This window comes from Balaenoptera acutorostrata, chromosome 1 (assembly GCF_949987535.1).
Source record: "Balaenoptera acutorostrata chromosome 1, mBalAcu1.1, whole genome shotgun sequence".
Taxonomy (NCBI): Eukaryota; Metazoa; Chordata; class Mammalia; order Artiodactyla; family Balaenopteridae; genus Balaenoptera; species Balaenoptera acutorostrata.
This window is the reverse complement of record NC_080064.1, coordinates 76489954-76514792: the sequence shown is the minus strand read 5'-3', so window position 1 is coordinate 76514792 and position 24839 is coordinate 76489954. Positions and strand designations below refer to the sequence as shown.

General features: G+C 33.6%; 1 protein-coding gene across 6 annotated transcripts in view; it reads left to right on the top strand.

The window, feature by feature from the left end:
• The window catches only part of ODF2L (outer dense fiber of sperm tails 2 like), a 37645-nt gene extending 13010 nt beyond the window's left edge, over positions 1–24635 (top strand). For 3 of the 6 annotated variants that reach the window (XM_057533287.1, XM_057533292.1, XM_057533273.1), the window contains 9 exons: positions 3306–3491; positions 6165–6274; positions 7663–7798; positions 12409–12519; positions 13803–13907; positions 17342–17427; positions 17509–17671; positions 20054–20179; positions 22452–24632. In XM_057533287.1, coding sequence (XP_057389270.1) covers positions 3306–3491; positions 6165–6274; positions 7663–7798; positions 12409–12519; positions 13803–13907; positions 17342–17427; positions 17509–17671; positions 20054–20179; positions 22452–22580 — 1152 coding nt within the window. In that variant the 3' untranslated portion in view covers positions 22581–24632. Of the gene's footprint in view, positions 1–3305; positions 3492–6164; positions 6275–7662; positions 7799–12408; positions 12520–13802; positions 13908–17341; positions 17428–17508; positions 17672–20053; positions 20180–22451 lie in introns of all 6 variants that reach the window. The other 3 variants (XM_057533298.1, XM_057533276.1, XM_007173043.3) reach the window with 3 other exon arrangements.
• Positions 24636–24839: the final 204 nt, after the last annotated feature.

Genomic DNA, 24839 nt, shown 5'->3' with positions numbered 1-24839 from the left:
TCTAATACTTTGAGTTCACATTCCCTTACAAAATGCTACTGTTTAGAAATGATTAGAAGAAGTTGCATTAGGTCATGGATTTTTTTACATTCCTTCTAACACACAGTTTTGGAATTTATTTAGGTTTAACGAGTTTTTTTTTTCTTTAAGACTACAAACACAATGAACTAACTCAGTTTAGCAATATAAATTTCATTTTTTTAGTATTTCTGATGACTCAAAAATTGTATTGGGTGTTTTAAAATTTTTAATTACATTATAATTCTCTGAGAACTACCCCAAAGGTACTTTGAACTCATTTTTCTTCCTAGATCTTTAAATAGTAATTAGAGTTAGAATATTTTCACATTTTAGAAGAGACAGAGAATAATTATCTTTATAATATGCTGCAAATATAATTCTTTGGAAACAGGAAAAGGCCAATAGTTGACTCTAAATATACGTCCATTCATTTGGCAAATGACTGTGAAGGGGTTATTTTGAAACTATAAAAATAATTTGATAGTTTCAGCACACTTCCTAATAGTGTTCAGGCATGGGATTTGATAAATCTAGTGGGAAAGTCTTGACTGGAACCTTGTTCAAAAAAATTTATTTCACCTTTAGTGATAAAGGTTTTTTAACTGAAAACATAGCTGTTATTCATGATGTGATGATGACACCCTGCGGTTTTTTAGAGGAATAACAGCTGTATTTCTTGGGTTGGTGGAGAGGGTTCTTCGCTTCTCTTAAGTAGCCTTTTTATACTTATTTTAAATGTTTTCCCCAACTACGTATTAAAACGTTTTGTGGGATTTTTTAGTTTAGATAGATTTTTAAAGACAATTTAGGAATGTTTTGCTTCTTCTCTTAGTCTACCAAGTGACTTTTCAAAGAGATCAAGTCTTTAGATCCTGTTTAAGATGTACTTCTTTTTTTTTAACTTAATTTAATTTAATTTAATTTAATTTTATTTTTTTTTAAAAATTTTTTTATAGCTACTTTATTTATTTATTTATTTTTGGCTGTGTTGGGTCTTCGGTTCGTGCGAGGGCTTTCTCTAGTTACGGCAAGTGGGGGCCATTCTTCATCGCGGTGCAGGGACCGCTCTTCATCGCGGTGCGCGGGCCTTTCACTATCGCAGCCCCTCCCGTTGCGGGGCACAGGCTCCAGATGCGCAGGCTCAGTAGTTGTGGCTCACGGGCCCAGCTGCTCCGTGGCATGTGGGATCTTCCCAGACCAGGGCTCGAACCCGTGTCCCCTGCATTAGCAGGCAGACTCTCAACCACTGCGCCACCAGGGAAGCCCTAATTTTATTTTTTTAACATCTTTATTGGAGTATAATTGCTTTACAATGCTGTGTTAGTTTCTGCTTTATAACAAAGTGAATCAGCTATACATATACATATATCCGCATTTCTCCTCCCTCTTGTGTCTCCCTCCCACCCTCCCTATCCCACCCCTCTAGGTGGTCACAAAGCATGGAGCTGATCTCCCTGTGCTATGCAGCTGCTTCCCACTAGCTATCTGTTTTACATTTGGTAGTGTATATATGTCCATGCCACTCTCTCACTTCGTCCCAGCTTACCCTTCCCGCACCTTGTGTCCTCAAGTCCATTCTCTACATCTGCATCTTTATTCCTGTGCTGCCCCTAGGTTCTTCAGAACCATTTTTTTTCTTTTTTAGATTCCATATATATGTTAGCATACTGTATTTGTTTTTCTCTTTCTGACTTACTTCACTCTGTAGGACAGACTCTAGGTCCATCCACCTCACTACAAATAACTCAATTTCGTTTCTTTTTATGGTTGAGTAATATTCCATTGTATATATGTGCCACATCTTCTTTATCCAGTCATCTGTCGATGAACACTTAGGTTACTTCCATGTCCTGGCTATTGTAAATAGTGCTGCAGTGAACATTGGGGTACATGTATCTTTTCGAATTATGGTGTTCGCAGGGCATATGCCCAGTAGTGGGATTGCTGGGTCGTATGGTAGTTCTATTTTTAGTTTTTTAAGGAAACTCCATACTGTTGTCCATAGTGGCTGTATCAATTTACATTCCCACCAACAGTGCAAGAGGGTTCCCTTTTCTCCACACCCTGTCCAGCATTTATTGTTTGTAGATTTTTGGATGATGGCCATTCTGACTGGTGTGAGGTGATACTTCATTGTAGTTTTGATTTGCATGTACTTCTTAATCTCAGTTTTAGTGGAACTTAAGCATACTTTTTGTTGATCAAAAAGTAGAAAAGCTCCATCTTTTACTGTGAGTCCTTTAATTTTTTTTTATTAAAATGTCCAAGGAATGGAAGACTAAAACTTAAATTCTGTAATGATTTTACATTCTTTTCAGAATTACACAACTTTCAAAAAATGTAAAAGCATTAAAATCTTAAGTCTTTAAATTCTTAGATAGTTAGTACTCAAATACTTTTAAATAGGAAGTCTTAAGATAATTTGAAGTGAAAACATGAGAGTTATCACACTAAATCATATCCATCTTTCACCCAACCTAACGTTCTGTGTCTAGTTATATCCTCAAGAAATATGTAAGGAAACAGTCATGTCAATTAACACTATCAAATTCAATGGATAGAAACATGCCCTCAAACATCTTTTTACCCTTTTTTTAATCCTAACTTTTTTTATCCCAACTCTTATTGAACCCTGTGTGGTTTTAGAATAATAACTTCCACAAACTTACTACTTATTAGGCAAAGTAGTACTTTTATTGTCCTTGATGTAACTCTTTCAAATGTCAAAGCATGCTCCTTAATTCTAGTAAATTAAAATTTGGTAAATAAGTTTATGTTTATCTCATCTATACTCTTCATGATCTATAGATTTTGATCATATATCCTTTAAGCATTTATTATTTTAACTAGAGTCCTAATATATTTGGGGAGCTACTGATTCCTTTGAGCTTTATGTACCTATTGTTTGAATTGTCTCCAGCTAAATTATGTTTTTTCGATTTGCAGTAACTAGTACTATGTATAATCTAGATGGGAAATTTTTTAAAATTCTAGTTAATCAAAAAAGTTTTAAGGAAATTAGTGTTTTTACCATAATCACCAATATTAGTATCTTTAGTAAGAGTAGTATTAGTTTTATATAGGTTTATACATTTTAAATTTGCATTCTATAACTGGTTACAAATAAACTGGTGAAATCACCTTTCTTCACTGTTTTGCTTTTTATTAATCTTATGATTAACCCTTTTGATAAATTCTGTGTGGAAGATTTTTACATATTTTGACAATGTTTATGTAAACATTGGCATTCTAAAATAATTTAATTACTGCTAATATTTTTTTAGAGCTTAGAAACCAAAATATCAGAATGGAACTTGCAATTGAAAAAGAGTACGCATGAAGCTGTAACGATGAAAGAATCAAGTAGGCAAAAAGCTATAGCTCTAAAAAAGGCATCTAAAATTTACAAACAAAGGATTAAACATTTTACTGGAGACATGGAAAACCTTACTTCCCAAATTAGAGAGCAGGTAAGTTATATACATTCTTCCTTAAAGAATTGTTTTATGTACTTAGTTTATGTAGCTAACCTCATAATGCTTAATATAATAATTTTGTTAGAAAAACTTTACTCATACATTTTTGCTTTAGCCTTTATTTTGAAAGATTACATAAAATGACAGATTTGCATATTGAATTATATCAGCATTTCCTTGGGGCTTTATTTAAAGGATACATTAAGTCCCAAAGCATCTGTGGCCAACTAAGGGTAGCACCACTTCAGTGCTAATAGCATATTAACATTGAATTAAAGCACATTAACATAATATTAAAGGCTCTGAGAAGGCCTTCAGAAAAAATAAAGCCGTGTCAAGGAGCGTATTGAAATCAGAGTTTTCCACCTCTGATTTAACCACAGAACTCTTGTTTTACCCACAAAGCAACTCTTGGAACTGGTTCTGAGGAATACCAGATTGGGAAATGCTGATTTATGTTATTAGACCGTATGACTTTATTCAGTAATTCACTTCACTTAAACTCCGTAATGCATTTAAAACTATTTGCTGACGTAAACCCACCATGTGAAAGTTATCTTTGGGTGTATTAACAAAGTTGAAAAATGGACTTAGTGTTTTGTTGTTTTTGATGAATTATATTTATTCAATTACCAGTTAATAAAATATTTACTCTTTTTAATGTCTCACTGGTATCCTACCTCTTAAGAACTTACACTGTGGCTTGTAGAATTATCAGAGGCTTTTAGAAATGAAAACAGACTTGCATAAATGCTTGTATAAACAAAACAACCTAATATTTTATAAGCTCAACTGTTAACATTTTAAAACTCTTAATATTTAAACTACATTCAGAAGAATTTAATTAGATGAAAGAATTGAGCACTAAGTGCAAAATCTATAAGGCTGTAGGCCTAGTTGAATGCCTGAAAATATTCTTGAGTGGTAAAAACTAATTGAGTCATTAACATTCTTGGGATTTTCCTGTTTAACTAGCACCATGTCACCCATGCCCCAGATCATAGTATAGGAAGACTTCTCCATTTGTTAACCTTGTGACTTTGGGTAAGCTACTTAACCTCTCTAAGCTTCAGTTTCCTTATTGATATAATAGGGGATAATAACACTGCCTGTCTCATATGATTGTAAGGAGGAATAAAGGAGAAAATATATGTCAAAGCACAGTGCCTGGCCAGACTATATTTTTGCCATATTGGCCTCCTTTCTCTTCTTCTAATGCATGGAGTGTGTTTGTTTCATTGTTTTGTGCTGTTGCCTGTGGCTATAATGTTCTTCTCAGGCTCAATAATAGCTAATTCTTTTAAAAATCATTCTGGTATCTTTTTACTTGACATCTCTTCAGAGGGGCCTTCCTTGACTACCCCTTTAGAAGTAGTCCCGCAACAATTAATCGCATCAATGTCTTAAATTTTCTTCTTAGCCCTTATTTTATAGGTAAAATTTCTAAATATCTTAATTTATATTCTAATATAATTGCCCAACTTACACTTTATAATGCATGTTAATATTCATTTACATACAATATAAAAACAAAACTAGTCTTTTTTCAATATATTAAAAATATTGCTTTAAAAAATATAAACAAAAAATGTCTTGCACATAATAGATGCTGAATAAATACTTGTTCAGTGAGTGCATAAATGATGGAAGGAAAGAAGGAAACGCCCAATAAATGTTAACTGTTCATATCACTACTTCTGAGTCTTCTGATTAATAATTATTGGCACTGTTGTCATTCTAGTGAATTTGTTTTTCTGTAGACTGTAGAGAAGGGGTACAATGGCTACAGCTCTCTAGGTGGATTTGTAAAGAGTAGATTCATTTGACAGTTATTTATTGAGAATCTGCTTTATGCCAGGCACTGTTCAAGACCCTAGCAATGAACAAAACAGACAAAAATTTCTACCTCTGGTAGCTCACATTCAAAGTGGATAACCAACCACTACCACTCTTACTTTCTTGCTGACAGTACTAGTGTTTGAAATCCAATGGGGTGACTCTACAAAACAGCTTGGCATAGAACTACCATATGACCCAGCAATTTCATTCCTGGGTATTTATCTGAAAAAAACTGAAAACACTAATTCAAAAAGATATATGCACCCTAATGTTCATAGCAGCATTATTTATAATTACCAAGATATGGAAGCAACCTAAGTGTCCATCAACAGATGAATGGATAGAGAAGATATGTGTGTGTGTGTATACACACACACACACACACACACACACACACACGGGTGACTATTACTCAGCCATAAAAAAAAAATGAACTTTTGCCATTTGCAACGACGTGGATAGACTTGGAGGGTATTATGCTACGTGAAATAAGTGAGACAGAGAAAGACAAATAAGAGTTCAGTAAATATAAAGGGAATTATCTTCAGTAATTATGAAACACTTTTTGAAAATAGTTCCATCAACATCCTTAAAATGTTAAGTTGGAACTGCCATTATGTGCATATAAAGTAATAGTATTATCAAGTCATTATTAAAATTTACTTTAAAGTTTTCCTGTGTTCAGATTTGTACACTGAAATTTTCTGTAACAAAAGTTCCATACTTTATAGGATGAGTGTTTCCTTGTTTATAATGTATTTGTTTTTAGGACCCTGGACAAAACCAGTGTTATGAAATTACAAGATGAGTACTTTATATGTGTTTTAGGAAGCCAAGTTGTCTGAAACAGTTTCAGCTTCGAATGCCTGGAAAAGTCATTATGAGAATATTGTAATAGAAAAAACTGAATTGGAATTTCAGATCGAAACAATGAAAAAGTAAGAAAAAAAATTTAGAGCCTTTTTACTGTTTCATAAGAAGTGTTTTTCTGTTCTTTCCAACTTGAGTAGTTTGTATTTTGGTTCTTATGGATTACATGTGGTAAAGCTGTTTTCTAGGGGGCTTCCCTGGTGGCGCAGTGGTTGAGAATCCACCTGCCAAAGCAGGGGACACGGGTTCAAGCCCTGGTCTGGGAGGATCCCACATGCCGCGGTGCAGCTGGGCCCATGAGCCACAACTACTGAGCCTGTGCGTCTGGAGCCTGTGCTCCTCAACAAGAGAGGCCGCGACAATGAGAGGCCCGCGCACCGCGATGAAGAGTGGCCCCCGCTCGCCGCAACTAGAGAAAGCCCTCGCACAGAAATGAAAACCCAACACAGCCAAAAATAAATAAATAAATTAATTAATTAATTTTTTTAAAAAAGTTGTTTTCTATATGATTTGCTATTTTTGCTATTTATAATTTATAAACTTTTCTTAGTCTACTTTAAAAATACAATAAAAATGATTACCCATTAAAACTGCATTGGTGTTCACAAATTTTTGTTCCTTAAAGTGTCTTACATGCATAACAAAGAAAAATCAAAAATGCACATATTTTATAAATATATGTATTTTCATATATTTATATATAATATATTTATATATGTAGTATAACATATTTTATATATAAGCAGATTTTTTTAAATGTTTTTAACAACAACATCAGCAACAACAGCAATTTTTAAAATTAATTTATTTTATTTTATTTTTTTGGTTGCACCGGGTCTTAGTTGTGGTGGGCGGGCCTCTTAGTTGCAGCATGCACGTGGGATCTAGTTCCCTGACCAGGGATCAACCCCGGGCCCCCTGCATTGGGAGTATGGAGTCTTAACCACTGTGCCACCAGAAAAGTAAAAATACATATATTCTATACTTTGTAATTTATTATTAAGCTAACAATAAATAACTATATATTTGCTTTTGAATGTTTTACTTTCTGTATATTTTCCTCAGTTTTATCATTGAAAACTAGTGTATATGATTTGCTTCTAAAGATTATTTATTGCCTCACTTGATCCTTTTATTTAACCTTTTCTCTGAAATTGTGTGTATGTGTGTGCACATGTGTGAATGATAGAAAGACAGACCTACCTGTGGATCTTACTTTAGATGTTCTACTGACTAGCAAAGAGAATGTTGTGTAATTTTTCATTGGCGTCATCAATGGATATTTATTTCTAATCAGTTACTCAGGTAGTAGTAGTAACCTTATATATAGATTACGGCTTCCTATTTCCTTTGCTGTATGAGTTCTATTAACTTTTGAAATTACCCTACAAAAATAATTTCAGAAACACACTTAAAATACATTGTTTGAGTGAAAATTTCTATGACTTTTATAAAGGCAAATTATTAATCTTTTGGAAGACCTGAAGAAAATGGAAGACCATGGAAAAAATTCATGTGAAGAAATTCTTAGAAAACTTCACTCAATTGAATATGAAAATGAAACTCTGAATCTTGAGAATACAAAATTAAAGGTACTATGTGTATGTGTGTATGTATATACGTATAGTATAATGACAACTTAGTCTACTTAGTAGAAGTAACTTGAAATAACAGCAAGTTTAGAGTAGTGCTCTTGTATCATTTTTTTCCTTTATGTTTCTCAGAGTTTTAGAATATCATTATAAGTAACTTCTAAAACTATATCTATATATCTGTATGTACACATATATGCACACATACTTATATAGAGATATTTAGATGTTTATAGTTGTATATACAAATACATGTAAAGGTGGTTTTCAGCAGTACTAAGATTTATGAAGTTGAATAACTGTCTCTTTGTCTCAACCTAAAAAAGTTTATTTACTCTCCAATTTTAGCAGTTAGGTGAATCATCCAAAATTACATTAACTTTAATGCATAAGATTATTTCTAGGTGTCACGGTTAACGATAGGATATAGCCTCAGGCATGGTCCGTTTGAAACCAGAAAGTATGTTCTTGGCTGCTTCATAACCGGAAAGAATTTTCCAACTTAGTCAAATCCAAGGGATGATTGGTTTTTATGTGTACCCAGAGTAAAGATGGGGAAGAAGCTTTTATACATTCTGAGGAAAAGGGTATTTGAGTTCCTAGTCATAGATACATGTCACCTGATGAGACTTGACTAAAGATGATGGCATCATTTTCAGTTCCTTAATACTGTTTTTGGAGGACAGTAAATAGAAGACAGAAAATAATCTGTTTATGGAAAAGAAGGCCAGAATTGGCAGTTCAAAACCAGTATGGCATCAGAGAACCTAGCTACTTTTTAGCTCTCTACTCTGCCATTCAAATGGCTGATGGGGCTCCATCCATTATAGCCAAGATTCAAACAACAGGATGGAGGGAAACAAAAGAAGAATTATCTCCCCCTTTTTCCCCATCTCCTCCTCTTTAGAGCGACTTCCTGAAAGTTCCATACCAGTCGACTCTTCTCCTTATTTAGGTATATGGCCCCACCTAGTTACAGGGGAGACTAGAGAATGTAGCCTTCTAGTTATCCTGAACTCTAGCCAAATACTGATACTCCTTATTTCCTGCAACTTGTTTATGTTTTCCTCTATTCCTGTAGTTTTACTATTCTTACAGTTTGGAATGCTTTTTTTCTCAGTATATAAATCCTACCTTTCCTTTAAAGTTCAGTTTAAATGCTGCTTCCTCCCAAAGTCTTCTCAATTAGGATGAATCTTTCCTCATAAACTCCCATCTTTGTATGCACAGTATAATCAGGGGAGGTGTGACATATAGTTAGCTCTTATTCAATGTTTATTGAATTAATTCTTTAAATATTTTATCCTAGAAGAGGAAGCAATTTTATTTATTATGTTTATTTTCTTAATTTCCTTGATATCCTTCAGAGAGGGGATTAGAAGGATGTTTCGTTAATTTTAAGTCTGGTTTTTAATTACATGGTAATGGAATTAATTTTAAATTACATATAAAAATCATTGAGTTAAAGTTTACATATTATATTCTATAAATAATTCAAAAACCTGTATTTTTAATACATTTTCTGAATTTTGTTTAAGGAAAAACATCTAGGTATATTTGGCATATGTTATGTACAATGTAAAATTGTCTAGATGTTGTATTCTGTTACTTTCAATTATTTTAGAATAATTTTAGATTTTAGTTTCAAATGAAGAAGATACTAGCTGATACTGTTTCTAGGGCCCCAGTGACTTCCTCTATTAAAAACAACAGAAGTTATTTGGAAGGTTACAAAGTTCTATTTGTTCATTATAGAAAGTTTGAAAAACAGAAAAGCACAAAAGGAAAAATTTAAAAATCACCTATAATCTCACAACTGAAAGATAAGTAAAGTTACTCTTTTAGCATATATATAATTTGGGGGATTTTGGACTACTTCCAGTTTTGTTTGTTTTTGGGTTTTTTTGCTATTATAATATAAATAAAAATGTGGATACTTTTAGTCTTTTTGCATATATATCTTCTTAGGATAAATTTCTGGAAGTGGAATTATATTGTAAAAAGGAAGACCCATCCTTAATGTTAGTTTTATATATTTCCAGATCACCCATCGTAAATGGGTCCCTATACGTTTTCCAGTACTAGGCAATTTTAAAACAAATCTCTCCAAATTTGATAAGTGATCTTATCTAGTTTTGGGGATTTAAATATCATCTATATCCTGGGGGCTCTCAAATTTATATCTCTAGCCTAGACCTTGCCCCTGAATTCCAGACATGTATTCTACTGCTTACTTGAAATCTCCACTTGGATATTTCATAGGTGTCTCAAAGTTATCACGTCCAAAATAGAGTTTCTATATTCCCCAATATGGTTCATCCTACAGTTTTCCTTGTCTCAGTTAATGGCAGTCATCCTTTCTGTTACTTGACTCCTTTCACACCTGCTTCCAGTTTGTCAGCAGATCTACTTCAAATATATCCAGAATTTGACCGCTTCTCACCAGCATCACTGTCATCCTGGTTTAAGCCACCATCATGTCTCGTTGTTATAGTGACTTCCTACCTCTTCTCTTTGCTTCTGCCCTTGCCTCTGCCCCTGCAGTCAGCATTCAGTGTAGCAGTAAAGTAGTTCCTATAAAAATGTAAGTTAGACCATGTCACTGCTCTGCTCAAAACCCTTCAGTGATACCTTGATTAACAGAGTAAATATCTACAAGGCATTATACTATCTGGCTTTCCATTACCTCTCTGACCTCATATCCTTCCACACTTCCCTTTGTTTTCTTGCTTTCTGCCACATTGGCCTTCTTGCTTTTTCCCCTAACTGGCCAGGCTTTCTCCCACCATTGCCTTTCTCTACAGGAATCCTCTTCCCTCAAAGAGCCATACTTCCTTTTGGTGTTTATTTCAAAGTCCCTTTCTCAGGAGGCCTCCCTGGCCCATTCCCAACTTGTCCTTACTGTCTTGCTTTTGTGTATGATATATTTTACTTCTTGTTTTTTGTCTATATACCCCTTATTTGTGTCTATCTATACATGGAGTACGTTAAGCTCAAAATGAAAGGGATTTTTGCTTCTTATGTTCACTACTAGAAGACTATCCATTGCCTAGAGCATTTTTTAATAACTAGTAAGTATATTTTTTCATGTATTTGTTGATCATTTATGTTTCTGCCTTTTGGAATTACCTGCTCATTATCCTTTACATGTCTTTTTTCCTAATTATTATATAAGACCTCTCTCTGTATTAAGGGTATTAATCTTTTGTCATAATCTTTTACTTTTTTCACATTTTGTTAGGCTCTTTAGTTTTTTGAGGGGCTATGAAATTTTGGAGATATATGTGCATGTACATATGTATGTATATATATGCATGTGTGTGTTTGTATGTGTGTGTGTGTATATATATACTTTTTTTCCTTTTCGGCTTCTTTTGGGAGTCTCACATTTCTGCACATCTGACTGCCTGTGATCCAGATACAGACTGTCTTTTCAAGGATGTTTGTATAGTGAACATCCTTGGAAGATAACAATGTTTCCTTCTACCAAAAAGCATGCTTACTGCCTGTTATAAGAGATTTGGGTTCCCTAAACTCAGAGTTGCTTCTCTGTACATCCCACCACATGTACAGGTGTCATCTGGACCTCTTGGTGTTGCTCTGAGGGAAGTGGGGCTTTGGAAACTAACACAAATGCTAATATCTGGCTACTGCTATTGCTTTGAGTAATAAAGAAATTAAGACTCTGACCCAGGAGTCTTGTGTCTTCTGCTAGCATGTATGAAACTGTGCTAGGCTAACTGGTAAACTTGGAGGATAAAATCTCAGACTCTTACAGTTCATGATATTGTCTTTTGATTTTATGCTTAGTTAGGTTTTTTGTATCCTAAAATCAAATCAAATTTTACCTGGATCTTCTGTGAAAAAATTTAAGCTTAACTTTAAAATATTTAATACATTAAAATAAATATATAATTGTTTAATATAAAAATCATGTTTGCTGAAGGCAAATAGTTAAATCTGCTTTTGTCCTAATAAATGGTTGTCTTATTACCATTATATAGTGATCCATATTTTCCCCATTTATTCAAAAATCCAACCTTTGTCATACACTAAATATAATCTTAGTGTATTTTTCTTTTTCTATTCCATAGACCTCTATATTATTATGTTAGTATCTTAATAATTTTAGTTCTTTATACATTTTAATATCTAATAAGTACTGAGATTCTCTACTTAGTATCTTTTAAAATTTTTATTAGTCTCTATTTTTCCATATGAATTTTAAATTAATTTTGTCATATTCCTCTTCCCCTCAACTGTTATACTTTTGGTTGTAATTACAGTAAAGTTTTATTGATTTGGAAAAAACTGATATGCCAAGAGTATTGAGTCCTCCCTTCCAGGAACATGGTCTTTCTATTTTCCAAGTCTTTTTTGTCAGTAAATTTTTAAAGTTTAAAAATAGGTCTTGAATAAGTCTTATTAAGGTTGCTCATAAATATTACTAACTTCCTGAAATTCCTAATTTTAGATGGTAATTATATGCAATCAGAAATAATTATTTTATTAGCTTCGTTGATAAATGAGTTATGTTTTTTAATGCTATAGCACTGGAGTACAAATGAATTCTAATGATTTATAAAATTTATTTATATATTCCTTAATAGACTACACTAGCTGCTTTGAAGGATGAGATTGCCTCTGTTGAAAATGAACTCTTAGAATTGCAAGAAGTAGAAAAACAACAGAAAACCCTTATTGAAGTTTATAAAACTCAGGTGATCATTGCATTTATTTTAATGTTTGTTAAATTTGGTAGGTAATTTAAAACACTACATTTGTTTATGATCTAAAAAAGCAGAACTGAAGAAAGGTGGCGTTATTATTTGTGATAAAATATGACGTATCCCAAATATTTCTTAAGGTCCCAAATACTTTTATAAAATGATGATTCTGCTGATTCCTGATTTAAATATCCTGTGTTTGTATTGGTTATTCCTAAAAGTAGATCTAAAATTAATTATATAGGTGTAATGTGAACCTATAATAATCCTGTTAGTTAATTTTGGTTATATTTGTCATCTTGTATTTTTAATGGTATTGATTTAGAATAATGACTCCCTTCAAGGGTCATTAAAGCACAATATTTCCTCTTTCCAAATAAATAAAGTATAATTCAGGTTTACTCACATGAAAGACCTGGAAAAGAACAGATGACAATATGTATGGAATAGAGAGTGTGTTAATTGGTAATTTATAGAAAAGCTTAAGTATTAGAAAGTTTAAGAAAAACTTCATTTGAAAGATGGGACTTATGTAGGTCCTTGAGTGATGGGTAACAAACTGTCAATAAAGAGCTTGATTTTCTTGGAAGAGAGTGTTTGAATTGAAGAATAATGAACTAAAGGTTAAAACTTAAGGAGGGCCATAATGTAGGTAAGTAGGAAGCACTCCATCCCAATGGTTTAGATAGGAAATTGGAGTTGAGACATCCAGTTAGAATATTGCAGTCATCCCAGCTGGAGGTAAGAATGGAGGCTGTGATGGACTGTGCAATGCATTATTGGGAATGTCATCTGGGTCTTCCAGCTGGTTGTTCTGGTTTAATCCCCCATCAAGAATACTGTAGATGAGTTACCATATTCTTGACTCTGGGCCTTGTATAAAGTGCTCAGATATTTTTTGAGCAGATTTTGATTCGGAGAGTGAAATAATTGGTTTGGGAGCTAGTTTGGACCAGAGACTGATTCTTTAAAGTGACGTGGACCTGCAAATGAGGATCTCTCTCTAATATTCAGAGCTCAGGCGAAGATTCTAGAAGTATTGATGGGAAAAGACAGGCAAATCATAAAAGGATTGTGGATTAGAGTAGAGCACTGAGTGATTCCTGTATTTAAAGAAGGAATAACATTAGATAAACATAGAGTATTAATAGGAAAATGATAATGGGTTTAAAATTGAAATTTTAAAATTTAAATTCAATTTTTTAGCTTTTTATTTCATACAGTGGTCCTAATAATAAAATAATGCATCTTACTCTAATAATATTTTTTATTTTCAGATACAGAAGTTGCAAGAAGCAGCTGAAATTGTGGAAAGCAGATATAAAAATTTGCTACAAGAGAATAACCTAATAACAAAAAACAAAAATAAAAAATTAAAGAAGGTAAGTTTGACATTTTAAACAATAAAATAATGTTTTATATTTTATGAATTTTATATAAATTCTTTAATTTTGGTCATTTTCTTTAGTTTAGACCTAGAAATTATCTGTTCTCGATTTCTGTGGCAGTTTGTTTTCTAAGGACATGATGTTTCGTCCAGGCTTGAAATGTTTGTTTGTGTGAATGTTTTTTTTTACTTTTTCCTGAATATTTGGAAAATAACATAAATGTTTAATTTTTCTGATACAAGAGCAGACTTAAGTAGCAGAAAAAATGGTTATCACTGAGCTTCATGCAAAGTTGAATACCTTTCATTTTTAATCTTACCTTTTTATTCTGGTAGTAAATCTTTTGTGTAAAAAAGCAAAGTAAATATTCTCTGCTAAATGCTTTTATGGAAGAAAAATAACATTAAAAAACCCAACATCATTTCCTTTTTTTTTCACCCTGTTGCAAAAGAATGAGGGGAAGTTCAGTGTTGGCAAGTTATGATATTTTTGTGACTTATTTTAAAGTTTTTAAATGAAACTGCATCCCTTTTTGGGTCTTTTCACGTTGTTTTGGTAAGGAAGCACAAAAGTTGTAGGACGTTGACGCCCCTGACTCCCGGCTGGGGACATGATGGGATGTTACTGGTCAGTTCCAACTGAGTGTAATAAGGTGACTGTCTCTGGGTCGTCCCCACATCTTGGAATTGAGAAGTCTGAGTGAGTCACCAATGTGAAGAAGAGGTCAGCTAGAGCAGAAAATGTGCTGGTTAAAAGAGATAAAGGTAGCCTATCAAATGTGCAACTTACTACTTAGAATTATCAATACTTTTCACCTATTTTTAGCAGAGCAGAGAAGAAATCATTTCATACCTCTTGATCAGTTTTTCTCATGAGACATACCAATGCAAATGTCTCCTCTTTTGTAGGCAGCACTCTAAAAGTCTATTTAAAAAACCTATTCAAAAGGCCAATGGGGCAGGAGCCTGTGGTTTTCAGATACTGTGAGGTCACAATGTTTTCTTACTGGTATTAAACCAGACAAGCCATTATTATTATTTTTTTTAATGAAATGCTTCCTTTTTCTTTCCTACTGTCTCCTGGTTTTCTCATGGGCTCTTAGATGTTTGGGGACCCAGAGGTAGGCTTTGTTCTACTTTTATCTTTTGTGATCAAGAATGCCAGATGTTGCACAGCAGCTCTGTGTGTTCCCTGTCTCAGGGAAAGAGTCTAGCTCTCGTTTTCCCTCCCTATGAACATCCTAAGTGCCCTATGTCTTGTTATTTTTTCTTAATTAGCAGTACAAGCATTTTTTTAGGGCTGCTTCTTGTCACATCTCCACAAAAGTGCCACAGTGAGGAATTGCAGCAGCCAAAGAGATTACTATAAATACAGTTAGATTTGTTCTTAGTAACATAGTAACATTAATGATCAAATTATAGTCTACTGAGTACTGATGATATTAGCTATTTTGAATTTATATACAGTAAACCCACTGATTTGGACTAAGCTGAGCACAGCAAGGCTGCTCTAATTGAAATATCTGAGTTACCAGATCGAATGACAAAAAGTCTGAAGTTACTTTAGACTGATGGCTGGACAGCAGAAAACTACCATACCAGCTTCCTTAGTAATATCTATACTTGAATATAAATGACAGAATTCAAAAAAGTTTACTTTCCTAAGTAATTTAAACAGTCTCCCTGCAAGCTAATATTACCGTATTCGTTTATTCAGCAAACTTTTTGGAAACTAATTGAAGTCCAGCCCACTTTTGAGTTATACATTCTTATTTAGCAGAGTCTAACTTAAAGTTTATTCTTATTTATTTGGTTAAATCTTTTTTAAAAAGCTATTATACCTAAAACATTTACTATATTACAAGCATATCTAGTATTTAAGATAGTAAAAACGTTAATGCTGAACGTGTGATCTTGCACTTATTTCCCTAATGCTACAACTCAGATGAGAGGCCAGATGGAGTCTCATCTGAAGGAGTTAGAGCACGTCCGCGATTCCTTGACGGCGGCAGAACAGAGGCTTCACGAGTGTCAGGAGAGTCTGCAGCACCACAAGGGGAAATGTGCAGACCAAGCACACGCCGTTAGGGGGCTTCAGGGCCAGGTGTCCAGCCATCATTTTGATTTTTGCTAGATGTGTTAAATGCTTTGGAATAATTTCACCAGTTGAGGGCACTCATGTCAGGGGTTGATTATTTTACTGTCATCTAAATAAGTTGATAAAAGGTCAGTTTCATGCAAGTACTGTATTATTTTCAAGCTATTTTTTAAAAAATTGGTAATTAAAATTGCTGATTTAGTTTATTCATACAAATCTGTATTTAGACATTTGAGGACATAGTAATAGCATGAGCGAAGGAACGAAGCTATGTTTACATGTATATTTTTTGATGTTAGGATAAGGTAAATTATTGTAATTTACCTTACAAAAATTAGAATTTATTTCAATTAGAATTATGTACCAAGTTTATTTGTATTATTCTCAGTTATTTTTTTCAACATATACTTTTTTTACTCCATCAGAAGAGAGATCGTGGGTGCCATACAGCCATCTCCTAACTCAGTGCCTAACGCATAGTAATCACTTAAAAAATATTTTTTTTAATTAATTGTTTTTCAAAGAAGCATGTCCAAAGGTGGTGGCAAGTCTTTTTCTTTATTTGCAGAATAATTTTAGGAAGGATTCCCTGTCTTATCTTTCAAATGTAATCTGGATTTAATATTGAAATGCATCCTCTTTTTAAAAACAGGCAAACAAAACTTTTCTGAGTTTTAAGTTCCTGAAAAGAGATCTTTCTAGGAAAATGTCAAATCACATAGATAACCTAAATTACTAATGGAAATTATGAGAAAAATTCTTTTTTTTTTTTTTTTTTTTCCAAAACTTCTTAAACTATTTAAACACAGCTTTTGAAGCAATGGGAAGAATATTCTGTCTCGGCATGGGCAGGTGTGTCTTTGGTTGATTTGCTTATCTATTTTATTTTGCTTCTCACAAATATGGTTTTTACTCAGAGTTACAACTTCACAGATATTCAATTATTAATCACTATCTGTAAGTGAAACAGAAAACTGTAAGAGTAACCCTAAGTATCCAACAATAGGGGATTACTGTTTAAAATCTTCACATTTACTTAATAAAATAAATGTTCTTTTTCAATAAAACATTACTTAGAATGTTTTAATTGCCATCTTTCAGTAAAATTTTTCATAGATTTTCCGTGAGGCAATATAGTTTTTTGAAAATTAACCAGGAATTTAAGAACTTGTGTTTTAACAATGTAATATTTCTTGGTGTCTCTCTGTGTAGGAGTAATAATAATATTTATAGCTTCTTCTTTTTTATAATTGTTCTCATGATAAACTATATAGATTTCTTTGGAAGTTGATTATAAAGAAAATAACCAAGAAAACTTTTTTTTCCTTTAGGTTGATGAAAATCATGATCTTCTGACAAAGCTTTCTCTGGAAGAGGAAAATTATCTTATTCAGTTGAAATGTGAAAACCTTAAACAGTAAGTATTAAATTGACTTAAAATTGGTGTTACCTTTTTTCTACACACTATAATTTTAAAATATATGTCTTCTGTAAAAAGAAAATTAGAACAGATGGATGCAGAAAATAAAGAGCTTGAAAAGAAGCTGGCAAACCAAGAAGGACGTCTTAAGCATACCAATCTTGAGTTTAAAGAGAAATCTGCAGAATATAGAGCATTGGCCAGACAGCTGGAAGCTGCTTTAGAAGAAGGAAGACAAAAGGTACAGATGGCCTTTATTCAGAAACTTTTTAGTTTACCAAAGAGTCATCTTTTGAAACAGACAATATCTCATCTTGCCAAACCTACAGTTATTGTTTTTATCCTGATGACAGGGTGAAGGGAGCAATTACATTTTTGTTTTTTACCTGCTTTTCCCTTTTGGAGCTAAACAGATAGATTACTGGTCCAGAGTTACTTCACTAAATAAATGATGATGTGGCAGGGTAAAGGGCAGAGATGGAAAACACTTTAAAGAAGTCCCCCCTCTTTTTTTTTTAATGAAACCACAGCAAATATGCAAATTATTGAACCTTTTGGTTTTGATCAGGATTCAGTGAGCTATAAAGCTCAACTCCCTTTTCTTTTGGCAAATGTTGTTGTATAAATAAATACAGACAAGATTTAATTTCCGGTTAAATCCATCTGGATAGCATTTAATAACTGTCTCACTGTCTGTCAAGCATTCTGCTAGTGCTTATGATGCAAAGATGAATAAGACCTGGCCTCAGCTCTCAGGACACTCACAGTCCAATAGGGAGATAACATGTGAACAAACAAATGTCATCCAGCAAGTAGGTGCTACAATGCGGGGAAGATACAAGGTCCACCGAGGGGGTGTGGTTAGTTCAATCTGGAGAGGAGGGGAAAATGATTCAGGAAGATCTCAAAGAAGAGGTAGATTTATCAAGTGATTTGAAAATGTAATCTTGAAAGGCACGAGGTGGGCTTTGGAATCCACAAGAAGTAGATTTGAATTCTGGCTCTGACACATTATACCCTGACCCAGGGCACGCTACTTTCTAAACTTTAGTTTTTTAATTGATAAAATGGGGATGATGAATTTCCTCATAGGATTGAATGACACCAAAAGGAGATTGTCTATACCCTGATGACTCTCAGAAATATATCTCCGCCCCAGACTTTTCTCTATCCTGACATCTAAATTCATATATTCTGCTACTTATTTGACATCTCCACTTAACATAGGCATCTCAAACTTAACATGTCCAACACCAAATTTTGAATCTATCTCTCTAGACTCTCTTCCACCCATGGTCTTTCCCAAGCCTGTTAAAGTCACTTCCACAAGGGTGAGATAACATCTGATATCCTTGAAATGTGGCTCTTAAATCATAGGTGTCATATAGATATATTTTGATTTTTTTTTTTTAACTCCAGGAAAGCAATTTAAATTGACTTTGAAAGACATGTCATTGAATGAAAGCTAAGTAGTATAATGTACTGCCAATGATAGAAGTGTAATCCAGATTTCTCAGTGCCAACCTTTGGGAGGAAAATAAGAAGTGACTTTATCCTGGGTTCAGACTAAATGGACTTTGGAAATGCTAGGTGCTCTCAGATTCCTTCTCACAAGTGTTCAGTCCCCAGAGATGTGTCTGCCCCCTCCTTTCTTTCCTGCTACAATGGAATATGGGGTTGTCTTTAGTTCCTGCCACATGAAGAGTGCCATCACTGCACTGTCACCATTGTCTACACTGTAGGACGTTGTAAAGGACACAGATACTTGTCCTGAGGACCCTTTCTCCCACAGCTTCAAATCCTGCTATCCTCACAATCACCCTTGGAATTTGTGCACAAGAAATCTTTGTAAATAACTTTATAATAAACTTAGAACTTAGTCCATGGGAGTGAGATTAGAGGACAGTCCTTCCTGCTAGCTCCTTGCTCCTGAACTAGTCCCTGCCTCCACTGTCATTCTTATGGATCCAACCCAGCATTCCTGCAGATAGGCTCCCAAGTATCTGAATCCTTGGATGAACGTAGCTAAGCTAGACTTTCTGCTAAAATAAGCCATCAGAGAAATATGAAAACTCAAATTCAGACCATTTTCATTCAGTGAATGAATGAAAAACCAATCTCGAAGTGAATGAATGAAAAACCAATCTCGTGTGTGTGTGTGTGTGTGTGTGTGTGTGTGTGTGTGTGTGGTGTAAATATCACCTACCCTGCCCCCAATTCTGTCCATCCAAGTCTATAATCAGCGTTGGTTGTGGACTTTATATGTCCCACCACCACTCCAGACACCATGGTAAATATAAATACTGTAAAACATGGCAATTGGTCTCAGCAGGTTATAGAAATATAGTATTGGGGAAAACCTACCAACGTCACAGAGCAGTGCAAATACGTATACCTCTTCCACTTCAAGCTGATTTTTCAGGTACTTAGCAAAGAGGAGAATACATGCTTACACTATGTGTTTCTCAAGATAGAACATCTTTAAACACTTTCTAATTAAATTGTCTAATATCCAAATAATACCTATTTGGAAAGAAGAGATACAGTATAACTATGTCAAGGCTTTAAATCATATCTAAAGAAAGCACATTTAGTTTTTTAATTCTTTTAATTGAAATTACAGGTTTCTGAAGAAATAGAGAAAATGTCATCTAGAGAAAGGGCTTTACAAATTAAAATATTAGATCTGGAAACTGAGCTTAGAAAGAAAAATGAAGAACAAAATCAACTTGTTTGCAAAATGAACAGTGTAAGTATTAGTATGGCTTAATGTATTTTCATTAAAAATAAGTTAGCATTTAACATTCTTACCATGGAGTTTAGTTATAAACAATTAAAATACAAAGTGAGGGGAATCAAGGCTATTGCTTTACTGATAGTATTAAAAATAACAAATAATATAAATCATAAAAAATAAAAATGTCAGCATTTGGGCAAAGAATTATTATCCTGCATCCTTGGTAGCATCTATTACATTTCCCCCGAAGTCTCATCAGGCCCTTTCCCTGCATATTACTTTTACATGACAGATGCTTAATGAAAGTTACAGATATCGTTTACTTATTTTCTTTCTAATATGAATTTTTCAGTTTTTAAGATAAACATTATTATTATGAGTTAGATTTTGATATGTCTTAAATAATGCATATTATATTTGAGAAAGTTATAAGTTAGTGTTAAGTAAACATTTTATATCTGCATGTGAGGTGGATGCTTTGGTCCACTCAGCCATGAGATGAGAATACCAAATTGGCTGTGTTTAATTAGTCTTCTAATGTTTTTTCCTAACTATTCATGAAATAGTCAGATGGCACAACAAACTGTGAAAGCTGGCACTAGTTGTGACTGAATTACTTGAAAACTATCTACTTAACAGTGACACAGGAAATAATACTTTATTTTTTCCAGGAGCCAGACTCCATGAAAACTATTTTTTCATTCCCAAGCATCTAAATCATTGAAAACCTGAAATGTTCAAAAGTTAAATGAGTTTTGACGTGCAATATTTTAATTTTATTGCCATCAAAAGTTCCATGGCAATTTAATCAGAACAAAACATTTCTCATCTTTAATTTAGCACAGGCCTTCCCTTTATTTCAAAACTTTTTTTTTAACTCACTGTCAGACTTTCTGTTGTAAAATATGTGTGATATTCTTTGTGTAATTGAAACTTCTGAAAAAATAAAATAAGTATATTAAGATGAGGTGTGTTTGCTATAATATTCCCAGTACTTGGGAATATTAAAGCTGCTAAAATCGGTAGATTTAAGATCTGATGTTTTGTTAAACCTGATCATTTTTACAGTAGTAAAAAACTAGAATTCTAACCATAGATTTAGACCTTGCTGAAAAATGGGTTTATGAGTTCTCTCCCTTCCAGGGGGCAGTTTAGTTGGCAATTCAGTATTTGTTTTGTATATAAGCCTCAGCTCCATCTGAACTGTAAGCCCCCTGAGAGGCTGTCTCATAGTTAATTGTATGCTGATGTCTTCTAGGGTGCCCTGCCCACAGTGGCAGGCCTCTACAGATTTTCTGCCCAGGTGCTCCGGGGGAGGGCGGAGTGCTTGCACAGACCCAAGGGTGACCCTCAGCAGCTTACCTCTGACCAAGAAGCCTGAAATGTCTTTGGAGTCTTATATATTATACTAAAATCCATGTACATTTTGCATTCTACCTTACAGTATGTGGGTTTGTATTAATATTTTTCCCTCCAAGTTGTTGAGTAAAATTGATGTTCCTCAAAGATTCACTATATTCATTCTGTGACTTTGTGTAGCTCAGCCTAGCAAGTTGTTTCATACCACCCACCACACTTCCCCTGGGGGCATCGCTCAGTTTCAGAAGGTATCGGGTGTCATTGAACACCTGATAGGAAGGATATAAAAGATTTTTCTTCTCAAGGTGCCTACATTTTAGTTGGAAGCTAGATGATATTTGCAGCCTGTCTATCTAAAGTATTTTCAGTGAACAGATCTCTTGGGAATTTATATGCAGCTGAATATTTTAAAAATACATTACATTTAAAATTTTTTCCTCAAAGAATACTTATGATATTGAGTTCATTTTATTTTTTAAAAGATTCTAAAAATAAAGTATTCATATTATCAAAACTAGAATTCTATCAGTTTTTAAGATAGCAAAAGTCATTCTTTTAGGCAAAGAAAATGGCAAAAAGTAGTATTAAAATATGTCATGTTAAATGTAATAGAAATTAATTGTGACAGTTTTAAGTAAAATCCATTTGAGTTAATCATGTTAAATATGTAATAGTTTGGGGCTAAGTGAATGTGTATTACAACAAACTGTCACAGTAGAGGTCAACCATGTATGTGCTTTATTCTAGATTTTAAAGAAAAGTGAGCTGTAAGATAAGTTAATAATCAACACATCAGATGTTAGGATTCCTTCTTTAAAAAAATTAAAAACCATGTATTCAATTATTGTGTATATAAATTTTATATTATGACTATCCTTTGATATGAATGTCATTATTAATTATCTTTATTTCTTTTTTTATTTAGAAAGCACAACATCAGGAAGTATGTTTGAAAGAAATACAACGTAGTCTTGAAAAGTCGGAGAATCAAAATGAGAGTATTAAGAATTATTTACAGTTTCTTAAAACTTCTTATGTAACAATGTTTGGATAAGTTGTTGGATTTATTTTCTATAAGCAATAGGTTTTTACTATGAGTCTAAAAAGTAATTAGGTAAAAATTAAATAAATATACTATCTGTTGCTATATTTTATGATTTATGGGTGGTACTATTAGGGTTTTTATGTAAAGATTCTTGAAACATAATTTATTATCCAATTGAAACTTTAAAACAAGATAAATGTTAGTGTTCCTTTTTTGCTGGGTAATCTTCACTTAGCTCTGGATTAATATCTATTTAATTTATTTTGAGTTTTGGAATATTTTACACATAGAAAAGAAGCCAGAATCATTCCTTGTGACTGTAGCAACCATTCAAGTGAATTTGTAATAAACCTAGGCCAATTATGAGCCAAATACATGATTTTAAATAATGTATATAATTGTTTTACATGATGGTGCTGTATATTTATATATTAATATAATAAAGGAAAATATTCTGGATATTATTTTTAATAATGATATAATTGCATAGTTTCTAAAGATACCAAATGTCTCAGTGTACTTAATATTGTTTCAAATATGCTGAGATGCCATTATAATTTCTGTGAGGTTTTAAATATAGAATTTTAAGTCATGGCTACTAAATGCCAACTGATGGTAACAGGTGAAAGTATGTTGGCATGCATTGTTTCTTTATAAAGAATAGGCATTTAGGCTCTCCTATAAATTCATAGTCTCTTTTGTTCTTCATCTTATGTTAGTGATTGTCTGATATTAGTGTAGACATTCTGAAACCCCTGAGTTAAGTGAAAGATTAAAGGGGAATAACTTGTCCCACCCCTGCCCATGGCCAACTCACATGGGATGATCAAAATAAACTCTCTTAATCCCAGGAAGCTTTAGAATAAGGTGTTTGTTATTGGGATGACGTAGAAGAGCTACCAAGAACATGTTCTCTGTAATCTCCTACCCTATGTGTCAAAGCAGGATACTCTAAAAGGGATGGATGTAATTGACAAGGGATCAAGTTGTAGTGACTCCTCTCAGAGAAAGGCTTGAGAGCTGTTTATTCAAAGAACACTCAGGTCTCAAAAGATTGTTCAAAGAGGCAAGTTGTGTACTACACAGTCCAGCCTATGAACAGAGCTCAGTCCCCCCAAGATGTTTTACCCATTTCTGACCAGAAATGGGGGCCTGCTTATCTCTGGTCCCCTCACTCCTAAGACTGCCATATCATCTGCAGGGGCTTACTTCCCTGTGACCCAACTGCTTCATAGTATTTTTCTTAAAATAGCAAAATATAGTAATTTCAGAAACTGGCCACATTTTTTTCCCAACAATTGCTAACAATATTAGAGTTGCCTTTTAATTTTAAATCATAGTACTTGTGGTACTAAAACACATGCTTGACCCTTGTGGTCCTTTCTTCATCTCCTAAGGCAAAGACAGCCTTAGGAAATACGTGAAAGAAAACTAAGGTTCTTGAGTATTTCCCACTAGACTGTGAACTCTTTAAGGGCAGAACTGTATCTTATTTATGATTCTGTTTCAGCCACCACATAATACCTGGTATATGGATACTCAGTTGATGTTTGTGAATAGGTAGATAGATGGGTGTTAAAAGAGGGAGGTATTCATATTCCTGTCTTAGATATGACAAAATGTAAGCATAGAGGGGTTAACTTCTGTGGCTGTGATATAAAACTCCTTGGGTTTTAAAGTTGGCATTTGAACTCAAGCCTTCTGACTCCAAAATTAAAGTTCTACGTACAATACTTTTTTCCTGTCGTAAGCAGTGACAGCGGCAGTAGCCCAGCAGCAGCATTGCTGTTATTTATTGAGTACTAGTCTGTGCCAAAGTTCTGACCGTAGTACATGTATTAATTCATTTAATCTTTATGTCTGATGAGAAAGGTGCTATTAATTAGTTACTTTTCAGGAAACCAAAACACAGAAAAGTTAAGTAACTTGCACAAGGTCACACAGCTAGTAAGTAGCAGGCGTCCAGAGTCTCTGCTCTTAACTATGACCATACTGCCTTCATGTATATTTCATAAATAAAGGTAATGGTTTGGTTTCTTTTAACAATCATGCATTGCTTCATCTATGAATACTTTCTCTTTTTTATATTTTTAATTTTTATCAAAGTAATTTGTGCATATGGCGTTTAAAAATTGGTCCCCACAATATTTCAGCTGGACTGTGGAAGGAAAAGACTTACTGCAAAGTCCCTAAGGTTAGTATTCAGATGCTAGTGACACAGAATAACGAAGGAAGTTTGCCGGAGCCAGGAGAACTGTAACAATCTCT